The sequence below is a fragment of the Neophocaena asiaeorientalis genome, unplaced genomic scaffold (genome assembly GCF_003031525.2).
Source record: "Neophocaena asiaeorientalis asiaeorientalis breed wild unplaced genomic scaffold, Neophocaena_asiaeorientalis_V1.1 scaffold879, whole genome shotgun sequence".
NCBI classification, from domain to species: Eukaryota; Metazoa; Chordata; class Mammalia; order Artiodactyla; family Phocoenidae; genus Neophocaena; species Neophocaena asiaeorientalis.
In genome coordinates, this window is record NW_020175527.1 from 21,139 (window position 1) to 34,850 (window position 13,712).

General features: G+C 39.9%; 2 protein-coding genes across 2 annotated transcripts in view; one reads left to right on the forward strand and one right to left on the reverse strand.

Annotated features, from left to right (window-relative positions):
• On the forward strand, positions 1 to 12,625 carry CHRNA5 (cholinergic receptor nicotinic alpha 5 subunit). Its single transcript, XM_024768984.1, has 5 exons — positions 1 to 148; positions 5,079 to 5,123; positions 6,680 to 6,789; positions 8,432 to 9,263; positions 12,073 to 12,625. Exons 2-5 carry the CDS (start codon positions 5,097 to 5,099, stop codon positions 12,232 to 12,234), a joined length of 1,131 nt encoding a protein of 376 aa, XP_024624752.1. The 5' UTR covers positions 1 to 148; positions 5,079 to 5,096; the 3' UTR covers positions 12,235 to 12,625.
• Positions 12,068 to 13,712, reverse strand: part of CHRNA3 (cholinergic receptor nicotinic alpha 3 subunit) — a 24,164-nt gene continuing 22,519 nt past the window's right edge. The window contains exon 6 of the mRNA XM_024768983.1: positions 12,068 to 12,179. Within this exon, the coding sequence (XP_024624751.1) occupies positions 12,176 to 12,179 (4 nt within the window). The 3' untranslated portion in view covers positions 12,068 to 12,175. The remainder of the gene's footprint in view (positions 12,180 to 13,712) is intronic.

A 13,712-nucleotide genomic window follows, 5' to 3' on the forward strand; every position in this document is an offset into this window, starting at 1 on the left:
AGCTGAACCATCCTTTGTTGCCAAACATGAAGATAGTTTGTTTAAGGATTTATTTCAAGACTACGAGAGATGGGTTCGTCCAGTGGAACACCTGAATGAAAAAATAAAAATAAAGTTTGGCCTTGCAATATCTCAATTAGTGGATGTGGTAGGTGTGCATATCATTCCATATTCAATTTCACACAGGTCTGTGGAGAGCGTATTGTGTGCCCAGGCACCGTGCTCGGCTGCAAAGATTACAAAGTTGAATGAACATAGTCCTTTTCCTCCAGGAACTCACCAGGGAAAAACAATTATTACACCACAGACATAGGAATGCTGTATGTTTATATAATCTTGTGTCGTTTAGAAATCATTTTATCTCATTTGGTAATTAAAATAGGTCTATTTTTTAATAAATTCAAAGTTATTAAACCCTTTATATGGAAGTTTCTCCTTAAATATGTTAAAAAATATGACCAAAAAGTCAAAAAATTTAAAAGAAAAAACCCAAGAGTTAGAGTTGTAGATTTTTAGGACCGAAAAGGGATCTCAACAGATCATTGCCTCAGTATCACACTTAAAACATTTCTTAGGTTTTTCCATGTGACATTTACCAGGTAGTAAATTCCCCATTGTAACTTGTTCTTATTGTCAAGATTATTTCTATTTTAAACTAAAAGGTTCACACTAATTTTTAAACTAGTTTCTTCTTTTTCTGATCATGTCAATCAATAATTGTTTCCCTGTTGTGTTCCCAATATAGTCAAATATGTGTGTGTGTATGGATGGATGGATACAGATAACATTTATAGGTGTGCCTTTATTTTCTGATTAGAGAAGCAATGCATGATTTTTGGAAAGAATTTAGGAAGTTCAAAAAAATATGAATAAGAAGATAAAACTTGACTGTAATTCTACCACCCAGAAATGACCATTGGTAACATTTTGTTGTGTTTCTTGCCAGTTTTTTCTTTGTGAATGTTACAAAATTGAAGTATTATTTTAGATATAATTTTGATTACTGCTTTTTCCCCTATTGTTACATGATGAACATTTTCTTATTATATAATCTTCAAATGTAATTTTTAATGGCTGTATTTCATTTATAATTTATTTAAACATTCTCTTATTGTTGGCAGAAGCTTGTTCCCAATTTTTCCTATTATGAAGGACAATGATGAATATTTGTACATAAATGTTTGCATTTCTCCTTTCCTTAAGAAAGGTGATGAATCAAAGGATATACATTTTTGAAGTCTGTTGACTGATATATGTAACCTAATTGCTTCCAGAAAGATCAATGAATATGGACTCTGTGCTTGATCCTTTGCTAGGCAATACAGGAAGATTTTAAATATAAATTAAACATAGGGAAGTAGGAAGTAAGTCGGTAGGGCTTGCTTTCAACTTTTCTTTCTAGCTGGGACTGTCAGCATGTAAATGGAGTAAGTGTAGAATGCTGCAGTACTAAATCGTGATGTCACAGAGATCTGGGATTTCAGATCTTGATGATTGAGATTATCAAAGAAGCCTGGGTAGAAGAAGTGGCGCTTGAGCTGGGCTTGTGCTAAGTGTAGGATCTGGCATGCAGAGAGGAAAGAACTTTAATAACAAGGAACAGTATAATCACAGGTACATAAGCGATACTGAGCCTTTTTGTTCGGCTGTTTAGATCGATGGTCTGACTGGATGGTAGAGGAGGTGAGGAGTGATGCCTGTGTGCCACTGTGCCTTTGCTCCTGCCATTGCTTCTGTTTGGAGAACTTTCCTTCTCAGCACAAGCCATTTATCCTTCAAGGCCAAATTCATCTGTCAGACTCTGAAATCCGAACTTCCTAAGACAATCTCTCTTCTGTTCCAGTTACACTGACTGGCACTCATGTGCTGGCAGGGCTGCCTCAAAGCAGAGTGAGCTTTAGTCCTGTGTCTGTCCCAGAGCCCAGCATGGTGTCTGGCACGTAGTAAATGCTGAGTGAATGAGAGATCTGATGGGTAACAGACATGGTAAAAGCAGTATTTTAAGAGGATCAATAAGATAATTAAATATGTGGCTTCAAAGAGTGAAAGATTAGAAGCTTGAGAGGCAAGTTAGACCAAATATAAGAAGGAACAGGACTTGACCACTGAATATGGAGGGAAGCGTCTTATTTTGAAGCCTAGGTGGTTAGAAGGGTAACCAATTTGAAAGAGAAAATTGGTTGTTATGGGGGCAGGGCAGAGAAGACGATGGGTTTGCTTTTGGTATGAGGTCATTGTGGTCCATTCAAAAGAAAATGTTCACTGAGGGACTTGGAAGGTCAAGACTGGCTCCGAGGTGAGAGACAAGGCTGAGGATGTCGGTTTGGAATTGCTGGCCTGGGGATGATTGTTGAAAACTTTGAACTGATGCAGTTTTAAAGCAGAGAGAGCAGGAGCCTGATCCTTGAAGAACATTCATAGAACGTGGTAGAAGCAAGGGTTAGCCAAGCAGAGACGTTGAGGAAGGGTTGCTTCTTGAGAGAAGAGCCCAGAAAATATACGGTCAGTGACAATGAGAGGGGAGGAGGACTGGAGTCAAGGAAGATGAGGGTCAAGGGCCCTGGACATTGATAGAAGCTTCACTGAATTGCTTCTCAGTGGGTTTATGTTCCTTTTAATCTCTAAGGTCTTTGCCCCGCAACCTTGTGTTCATGTTTAGTGGCTCTTCCTTGAAGTTTCCTCAGATTCCTATCTTACTTCCTACGTGTTCTCACTCTGTCTTTTTTTTGTTTTTGTTTTTTTTGCAGTATGCGAGCCTCTCACTGTTGTGGCCTCTCCTGTTGCAGAGCACAGGCTCCGGATGCGCAGGCTCAACGGCCATGGCTCACAGGCCCAGCCGCTCCGCGGCATGTGGGATCTTCCCGCACTGGGGCACGAACCTGTGTCCCCTGTATCGGCAGGCGGACTCTCAATCATTGTGCCACCAGGGAAGCCCCTCACTCTGTCTTTTTAAAATATCAGTGTTGGCTTGTTTGTTTTGATTTTATTTTTATGGTCGGGTTAAAAAAAACCCTATTACCCCTAAAACTTTTCTGCCATGCTTATGAGTAGTTAACATTTCTTTATCTGTGGTTTCCTCCTGAGTGTCATCATACATTTGTCTTCACTCAGTTTGGTTTTTTTTTTAAATTAATCAATTAATTAATTTATTTATTTTTGGCTGTGTTGGGTCTTTGTTGCTGCACGCAGGCTTTTTCTAGTTGCGGCGAGAGGGGACTACTCTTCATTGTGGTGCACAGGCTTCTCATTGTAGTGGCTTCTCTTTGCAGAGCGCAGGCTTCAGTAGTTGTGGCTCATGGGCTCTAGAGTGCAGGCTCAGTAGTTGTGGCGCACGGGCTTAGTTGCTCCGTGGCATGTGGGATCTTCCCGGACCAGGGCTCGAACCTGTGTCCCCTGCATTGGCAGGTGGATTCTTAACCATTGTGCCACCAGGGAAGTCCCTCAGTTTGGTTTTTGTTGCATCCTCCACTGTGTTGAACACGTGATAGATGCTCAAGAGATACTTGAGGTTAAAAGAGGCTGTATCCCCCCTAAGGCAATGGCTAACCCACATCTTTGGGGCCAGCTGTGAACTTATGGGTTTTTCTTTTATCTATGTTACTATTAAAGATACTAAGTATGGACTAGGTCCTAGCTCACAGAGCAAAATCTATGTGTGTTCACATTTTTCTGGTGAAAAGGTCTATAATTTTCATTAGATTCTCAAAGACGACCTACTGCCATGCAGCATCACAGGTAATATGTTTACCAGAACTTTCCTAATTTGTAATGCCTCTGGTTAGAACTTTGGTCTGAAAGGCATATTCTAATACAGGGCTCAGCAGTTATTCTGGATGGTGTGTGACCTTGGGGTGGACAGTAGAGCTGGTGGCATAGCGTTTAAATTTAGGAGTTTTGAGTTTTAGAATCGGTTTTACCACTAATTGGTGGTGTGATTTTAAGCAAGTTGCCTCAGTGGGCCAGTTTTCATATTTGCAGAATGAAGGGATTACAGTAGATAAAATCTCTAGGTCCTTTCCAGCTCTAGTGTTTTAATCAAGGAAAATTGCTCACTGGAGGACAGTGTCAGAGGGATGGCCATGCTGTATTTCCTAGGACCCATTCTTTCCATGTAGGGACCTAACAGCTGTCTTTGTCCCTAGGGATGTGCTTCCTTCTGGCCTCCTCCTTTCTCCTAGGTCATTCACCTGTTGTTCGGATGGGATAGGGAATGGAAACACTCTGGTCACCTAAGCTATTTATATCCCATCCTCTCTACCGAACTGTAGGGATTGCCTCGTGCTTTTGTGTGTCTACGTGCTCTGAGCATTGTATCCTACACAGGGTCTGTTTGTGGTTGATGATCATGGTGATCTTTTGCTGGTTCAGTTGGCTCCATGATATTTCAGTAAAACTTAATGAAAGAGTTATCACTTTAATTAGGCCTTGAAAATTCAGTGAAGGACTGGCGTAAGTGAAGATAAGACAACAGGAAGGTGTAAGTAGCAAGGATCCCTGGTCCTCTAGAAAAGTAGGATGTAAAAGCTTTATGAAGTTGCCATTCAAGGCTCTGACATCCATATTTTTTTCTGCGTAACAGCTCCATGGAGAGATTCAAATATGTGCCTCAGCAGAAGCTATAGTCCCTCAAGAATGCACACATTGTATCTCACTGATTGTAAGATGCACATTTTTCCACATTTTAGCACTTCTGAAGTCAAGATGTCTTATAATTAATGACAACTTACAATTCATTATCAGCCTTTTTCTTTCTTAGTGCTAAGTACATAAAATAATGTGATTCTTAGATTGCATCTTAGATTTGAGGAAATGTAGTAGCTGAGACTATTAATATTAAATCTAAAAATGCCAATGGTGTCCTTTCGGGCAGCTTATCTGAAATACAGAGTATGTTGGAAGGAATAATGCGAAATTAGGCTGGTAAAAAGATCCTGCTTTTCTAGAGAACTGGATTGATGAACAGAACATAGGTACTATATAGAGAGGAGTGTTTATATAAAACTGAGAAAATTCTTATTTAAAGAATTATTGTTTCTGTAATTGAAATAATCAGCCTTATTTAAATTTTTATTTCATAGGATGAGAAAAATCAGTTAATGACAACCAATGTCTGGTTGAAGCAGGTATGTATAAAATTCAAAGGGCCACCCAACTGTTGACTGGTGCCACTGTTATTACAGGGTTTGTAGCATGAGTATCTGGTCTTGGTGGATTGGCAGGAGGCAGAAGGATTAGGTAGATGGAGTCTTGTATTCATTCAGTTAATATTATTTGAGTGCCCACTATATGCCAGGCACTGTTCTGGGCACTGGGGAAACAGCAGTGAACAAAACAGACAAAAGTCTAGGCCCTCAATGAACTTCATTCCAATGGGGGGAATAAATAGGAAGTTGTATAGTACCCTCAAGCTGATAAGCTTGGAGAAAAATACACCAGGAGAGCAGATAGGGAGGGTTGGGGACTGTACTTTTAAATAGGATGGGCAGGGGAAGTACCACTGAGAAGGTAATATTTGAACAAAGACTTGAAGGAGGGGGAGAAGCAAGCTATGTGAGTATCTGGAGGAGGACTGTTCCAAGCAGAGGGGACAAAAACGTGCAAAGGTCCTGAGGCTGGAAGGTGCCTGGCGTGTTCAGGGAGCAGCAAAGAAGCCAGCTGGCTGGAGGTGAGTGGCCATGGGACGGGTGTAGGAGATGAGGTCAGTGAAGCAACAGGCCGATGGGTGTTCCTAGCATAGGTTATGAGTAGTGGCTTCTAGGCCACTGTAGGATTTTGGCTTTTACTCTTCAGTGAGATGGGAACAGGCAAGAATGTAATGATTTATTTTTATGTTCATAGTCTCTCTTATATAAAGGACTTCTTTTCTTTCTGGGCCAGATGTCCCCAACTGCTGTTGAGTGCTTCCCTTTGTTCTTTATTATTGCTGATTTTTAATACCTACTGCCAGTTTCCTAACCCCCAATTCCTGAAAGACATGTGTGCTTTCCTTGGGGTGCAAGTCTTTTTTTTTTGCGGTACGCGGGCCTCTCACTGTTGTGGCCTCTCCCGTTGCGGAGCACAGGCTCCGGAAGCGCAGGCTCAGTGGCCATGGCCCACGGGCCCAGCTGCTTCGTGGCATGTGGGATCTTCCCGGACCGTGGCACGAACCTGTGTCCCCTGCATCGGCAGGCAGACTGTCAACCACTGCGCCACCAGGGAAGCCCGGGGTGCAAGTCTTGACGTGATCACAGAATTGTTACTGTGTGGAGGTGGGACAAGGTGTTTAACTATGTGGAATGTGTAATAAATCCAACTGCTCTTTGCATGGACCAGTCCAGCCAGTCATTGACAAGACAGCTAGAAAAGAGAATGTTTCCCTTGAACTTGGACTTTAGGTGCCCATGGCTGCAGCTCCTGGGAATGGTCAGCTGGTGGGAGAAGAGGTGTTGAGCAGATCCATGAATGTACGCAGCTCTGGTCCTCGCCTGTGTCTCCTGAGGACCATGGCTAGAGCCACCACATGTGGGGACAGGGCTATATCCTCCAGTGCCCATAAGAAGGACGTGGAGGTGAATTTTCTTTATTGGGAGTAGAGGTGACTTCGTGTCTGAAATGTCTGGATTTGGCAAAGAGAGTATAGCTTTCAGTGTTTTTGACTGTTAATTTTATTGAAATTGAGTCAGGTTTCTTTGTTTTAAAGGAATGGATAGATGTAAAATTGAGATGGAACCCTGATGACTACAGTGGAATAAAAGTTATACGAGTCCCTTCAGACTCTCTCTGGACTCCAGACATTGTTTTGTTTGATAAGTAAGTTATATCCGGAATACCATTTTCTGTTTTCAAAAGAAAACAACTGTATTACTATTAGGCACTAGTAATTTCTTCTTCCTTTTGAAAATTGTTTAGCTATAAAGTCAGAGGACTTAATCTTGTGTTCTCTCATTTCATGAACCTACAGATAGGTTCTGTGGATCCTCTCCCTTTTTTGGTATATTGTTTTCTGATCATAAGTGTTCTTGGATTTCAAAAATTTGTAAAACATTTGGGAAGTCCAAAAAGGTATAAGGAAGTTGGGGGGAATATAATCAATCCCATTATACCATCACTTGGTGGCAACCACTGTTAGAAACTTACACGTATGGTGGACTTACTCTGTGCCTGGCATTACGCTCGGTGCCTTATCTTTATTCATTCAGTTCTCAAGATAACCTTATGAACTAGGTACGATCACATCTATTTGACAGATGAGAAAATGGAGGCCGAAGATAGTTACACTTGTCCAGGATCACACAGCTCACACGTGGTGCGTGGGGAGTAGCCTGACATCCCCATTTACACTCTTATTTTCTAGACTACATATTTGGCAGACTGCCTTCCAGATTTTTTGGTAATGGTTAAAAATAGTTAAGGTCATGCTTTATGTTTAAATATGCATCCTTCTAATTTTGCTTTAAATACTGTATAAGAATCTCCCACAATGAGGAATGTTGGATTAACTATTAACTCTTATTTGTAGGTATTCTACCTAAGTGTGTTTTGAGGATGGTTTTTAACTTAGGGGAGAGGATACTTCTGGGTGCCAGTTTCATTTTTTTCTAGGACCAACCACTCCAGGACATTTCTGGGAATTTGTGCTTATCCTAGTGCACTTTGTCTCATTTGCAAGAAGGCATTGACATGAGGACAGAGCAAATGCTAAGCAAAAAATACCTTTCACTTTTCAAACCTTTACCTCCATGCTTCTCAACATGGGAGGAGTGAACAAAGCATGATGCAGCTTCCTGGAGCATCATCTTACTCTAAGTCATTGCAAACATTTGGATATTTAACATGGATATATCACACAGGAGTGTGCAAAAGTCACACGAATTTTAAGATAGAGAGCAATATTTCGAAGATAGCTCATGTTGCTGGTGATGTTTCCTGCTAGACTTCTCCAGTGCGTGAGTTCACACGATGGCAGAGTTGGAGAGGGACGGCTGTTTTCCAGTGCTGTGCCCAGTTTGGGGCTATTGTTCTCTCCCTGTCAGTGTAGGAAGCGTCCAGTATCTGTCATGGAGGGAGAAGAGCACTGAGGGGAGAGGGGGACGTATAGGAATGTGGATTCAGGTTCTGGCTCTGTGCACATCCATTGTTATAAATTAGCCTAATTACATTTTGTGTGTAATCAAAGTGAAATCATTTCAACCACTTGAATCTCAGGATTCTGTGAATATAGATCTGTCAGTCCTGGAGTAGATATGGAAATAGGGGTTTAGTTTCAATGGAGTTAGATACTTAAGGGCAGTGTCTTTAAACGAGTCCCCTTTGTGGAGCAGGTATATCTCAAGTGTAATAATTTAAAAAGTATTTCATGCTATGGTATAGGTTGTCTTTTATATTAGGCTTGTAAAGCGCACGCCCCGGTTGTTTAACCTCTGCATCGTTACCGTGCATGTGTGTATTTCAGTGCAGATGGACGTTTTGAAGGGGCCAGTACGAAAACTGTCGTCAGGTACGACGGCACTGTTACCTGGACTCCACCGGCAAACTACAAAAGTTCCTGTACCATTGATGTCACATTTTTCCCATTTGATCTCCAAAACTGTTCCATGAAATTTGGTTCTTGGACTTACGATGGATCACAGGTTGATATAATTTTGGAGGACCAAGATGTTGACAAGAGAGATTTTTTTGATAATGGAGAATGGGAAATTGTGAGCGCAACAGGAAGCAAAGGAAACAGAACAGACAGCTGTTGCTGGTATCCTTACATCACTTACTCATTTGTAATTAAGCGTCTGCCTCTCTTTTATACCTTGTTCCTTATTATACCCTGTATTGGGCTCTCGTTTTTAACCATACTTGTCTTCTATCTTCCTTCAAATGAAGGTGAAAAGATTTGTCTCTGCACTTCAGTACTCGTGTCTCTGACTGTCTTCCTTCTTGTTATTGAAGAGATCATACCCTCATCTTCCAAAGTCATACCTCTGATTGGAGAGTACCTGGTGTTCACCATGATCTTTGTGACACTATCCATCATGGTCACTGTCTTTGCTATCAACATCCATCACCGTTCTTCCTCAACACATAACGCTATGGCTCCGTGGGTCCGCAAGATATTTCTTCAGAAGCTTCCAAAACTGCTTTGCATGCGAAGTCATGTAGATAGGTGCTTCAGTCAGAAGGAGGAAACTGAGAGAAGCCGTGGACCAAAATCTTCTAGAAACACACTGGAAGCTGCACTTGATTCCATTCGCTACATCACAAGACACGTCATGAAGGAGAATGATGTCCGTGAGGTCTGTGACCGCGTATATTTACAAATGCAGATCTGTTTTAATTCTAAGTCGGGCAAACAGCATGACCCTTAAGGCTAAGCATAGATTGAGGGCCAGAGATGTTGACACACTGTTCTGTAAAAGATCTTTACTAACATTTCAGTTAAAACATCTGCAAAATGTGGCATGTACACAAATCTCACGTCTCCTTTTCCCCCATCGGCATCTTGGATGACTTTTGAAAACACTTTGTGTTATGCTGACTGTTCTGTTATTCTAAGGCGTAGTAATCCTGCCGTTTGGTTTTTGGCTCTGACAATGATTAACTGTTTTAATTTGATCTTCAGTAACTTTGTTTCTGGATTCTATAGTAATCTGCAGGCACAACTGCATTATAGTTTATCAAAAGTGATTTCATTTTTTAAAGAATGAGTCTAATGGAGCCTTTATAAATACAGCCAAGATATTTTTCTAGAATAAATCTCTTTGTTGTTCACTTATAAGAATTTAAGCGAAATCAAAAGCAGTAAGGTATTCTCAGGTGTTACATATTATATGTCAACGTGTACAAGTGAAGCTTAGTGTAGTACTTAATAATGCTTAATTTGCTTAAAAACAAAAATTTGCTCAAACTATTACAGAAAAATAACTCACTGGCTCCTTATTTAAGGTTGATATTTAAAATGCAAGAATTGAACTATGAATACATTTTATTAATGTGATCATATTGAACTGGAGTTTGCTTTCAAAACATGTAAATTTCAGTCTTGTCACTATTCTTTATTTCTATTGTGTAATTTAAAAAAATTACTTATTTATTTTTGGCTGCGTTGCATCTTTGTTGCTGCGCATGGCTTTCTCTAGTTGCAGCAAGCGGGGGCTACTCTTCGTTGCGGTGCACGGGCTTCTCATTGCGGTGGCTTCTCTTGTTGCAGAGCACAGGCTTTAGGCGCATAGGCTTCAGTAGTTGTAGCATGCGGACTCAGTAGCTGTGGCTCACGGGCTTAGTTGCTCCGAGGCATGTGGGATCCTCCCAGACCAGGGCTCGAACCCGCGTCCCCTGCATTGGCAGGCGGATTCTTAACCACTGCGCCACCAGGGAAGCCCTGTGTAATATTTTTAAAGCTATGACTATAGTACTATTTTCATAATTGAATTTACTTTGAATAGTCGCATTAAAATTATATGAATTCTCTCACAGATATAGAGAACAAACTAGTGGTTACCAGTGGTGAAAGGAAAGAGAGGAGAAAGGTAGGGGCAGGGGACTAAGAGGTACAAACTACTACATATAAAAAAGCTATCAAGATATATTGTACAGCACAGGGAATACAGCCAATATTTTATAATAACTTAAATGGAGTATAATCTATAAAAATTTAGAATCACTATGTTGTACACCTGAAACTAATATAATATAATCAAAAAATAATAAAATAGCACCTAGAATAAAAAATGTATATGAGTTCTAATCTCTAAAGCCTTTTTAAATGGAAAAATTTCTAGCAGGTGTGGTCAGCAGGTGGAATGAATCCGGTAAAATAACAGCCCTCCCCCCAAAGGGACATTTGACATATGTTTCTAATAAACTTTAAAAAAAATTTTATCGTAGTTGATTTACAATGTTGTTTTAATCTAATAAACTTTTAATGCTTGTGGATCATAAAGTTTCTATTTGGTGTAAGGATAATTAGTTTATAAGGTGAAGCTATCAATGGAGTCGTAAAAATTACAGATATTAGGGGCTTCCCTGGTGGCGCAGTGGTTAAGAATCCGCCTGTCAATGCAGGGGACACAGGTTCGAGCCCTGGTCCGGGAAGATCCCACATGCCGTGAAGCAACTAAGCCTGTGCGCCACAACTACTGAGCCTGTGCTCTAGAGCCCACGAGCCACAACTACTGAAGCCCGCGTGCCTAGAGCCCATGCTCCACAACAAGAGAAGCCACCACAACGAGAAGCCCACGCACCACAATGAAGAGTAGCCCCCACTTGCCGCAATTAGAGAAAGCCAGTGCACAGCAACGAAGACACAACATAGCCAAAAATAAATAAATAAAAATTTAAAAATACAGATATTAGATAATGATATGGATTGAGATGGGATTTAATGAATGTCTGCAAAGTGTTGTGCAAAAGGATCCGGGCTCCTTCCAAGAGGGCCAGTAAATGGGGTTTATTTTCAGGGGAAAAACTTATAAGTAGGGAAGCAGTAGGGTGTTTATAACCCATTAAATTCTACATGATCCTGAAACTTGGGGCACAGTTCCTGTAGAAGACCCGGTGCTTCATAGAGAACGGGCTAGGGAAGCTCATGGTCAAGGAAGTGGCCTGGTGGGAGGGAACCTCTGGTGCTTGGGGCCTGGTCTCAGCCTGCCCTTCCCTTGAGGTCACTCACACCTGCTGAGCCAGCTCCCTGCTTGGGCTGAGAAAACAGGGAGGGAATGAGCTCACCAGAAGCTCTGAACTCATGAGCTTAGGTTAAAATGGTCCCTAGGAAATCTTAGGAAAATAAAGCAGGTGAGGTGAGGAAGAAGATTAACAGCTGTTGAATACATATTATTCTGAACCAACTTTTGTCATGAAGTTAACTTCAGGCTGGATTATCTTCAAAAATTAAAAGAAGTAAACACTACTGGGCCGAACAAGTAATCAAGATAACTGTATATAGTAAGAATTAAAAAGATGTTTTAAAGTTTATTATAAGATATCTAAGTACTATATTTTATTAAAATTTTATCAAAATAACCCACTTATATTACAAGTCGACGTGTAAATTTACGAATTTTGTGTCTTAATTATTTAACATGGTTTTTTTGTTTTTTGATACAGGTTGTTGAAGATTGGAAATTCATAGCCCAGGTTCTTGATCGGATGTTTCTGTGGACTTTTCTTCTGGTTTCAATTGTTGGATCTCTTGGGCTTTTTGTTCCCGTTATCTATAAATGGGCAAGTATAATAGTACCAATTCATATTGGAAATGCAAATAAGTGACACCTCCCTAGGGGCTGTAGTAGGAATTTAGTTAAAAGGCACATATCTCTTATGGCACCTATACAATTATGAAAATGTAAATTGTGTTTAAAATTTGATGCAAGCTTCAACAGATTAACAGACACTAACATCAGTTGATCTCAATAGATTGCCCATTAGAACATCTACCTGCATGACTGAAGTAATAACTGGCTGAATAACATTTGATCTTTTAAAAATATAGCAGCACAAAATATTATCTAAACTGTACTAGTAAAAATCTAATGTTTGTATCCTGTCAATTAATTCTGCTTTGTAATCAACAGTTAAGTTCATCTTTTGACTGTGCTGGAAAATTCCTGTTGTATTTGAAGACTGATTTCATTTAGTAAAGGTACACATTTAAAAATTTTCTCTGTCCTGTATTCATTGGGTAAGAGCTAATCTTAAGTATAATACATTGCTGTATTAAATAAGCTGATTACTTGGTATGATAATGATTGAATGTGATGCTACTTTTCTATAAGCAACATTTTTAAAAAATGAAAAATGGGATTTGGGAACTCCTTTAAGGCTTACTTTATTTTGTAGATGCGTAAACTGAATAATTATTAACTACTTTTACAGCCTACCTTCCATTGTGAAATCATACAATAGATAACTCGTGTCGACATGCAGTAGCATATCCTTAACATTCATTTCAATCCTTTTGTCCACTTTTTCCCACAATTAATAGAACCACCTTCTATATAAATTCTGGTAGCATCTTTTTATCTTTGATCTTGGAAGTGTCCATGACAACTAAGTGAATCTCATTTTAAGAACATGTCTGTGGATACTACCAAATTGTTCTGTGAGAAAATCATCTTCTAAAATTAAAGGTGGTATTGTAATTATGTATAAGCACATTGTTACATACCTGTCATGTTTCAATTTTATCTCTTTCATTCCAACAGTTACAGTACTAGAATATTAGTGTTGCAAGGGCCTTTAGACGTAATCTGGTCTTAGCCTATTACTACTTACTTATTCAGTACAGTATCATGTATCACAGGTAGACAAGTTAAAATTTCATCTCTACTGTTATACAGGGTGAAGTAAGTCAGAAAGAGAAAAACAAATATCGCGTATTAACGCATATATGTGGAACCTAGAAAAATGGTACAGATGAACCGGTTTGCAGGGCAGAAATTGAGACACAGATGTAGAGAACAAATGTATGGACACCAGGGGTGAAAGGAGCGGGGCTGGAGGTGGGGGTGGGGGTGTGATGAATTGGGCAATTGGGATTGACATGTATACACTGATGTGTATAAAATTGATGACTAATAAGAACCTGCTGTATAAAAAAATAAATAAAATAAAATTCAAACAAACAAAAACAGAAAAAAAACAATTTTCATCTTTAATGTCCCTGACTCAGCTATGACCAGGAAGAAAATACTGAAAGAAATCTTGTATTCGATTTCGAACTCTTAGCTCTTGAGAGAACAAATGCC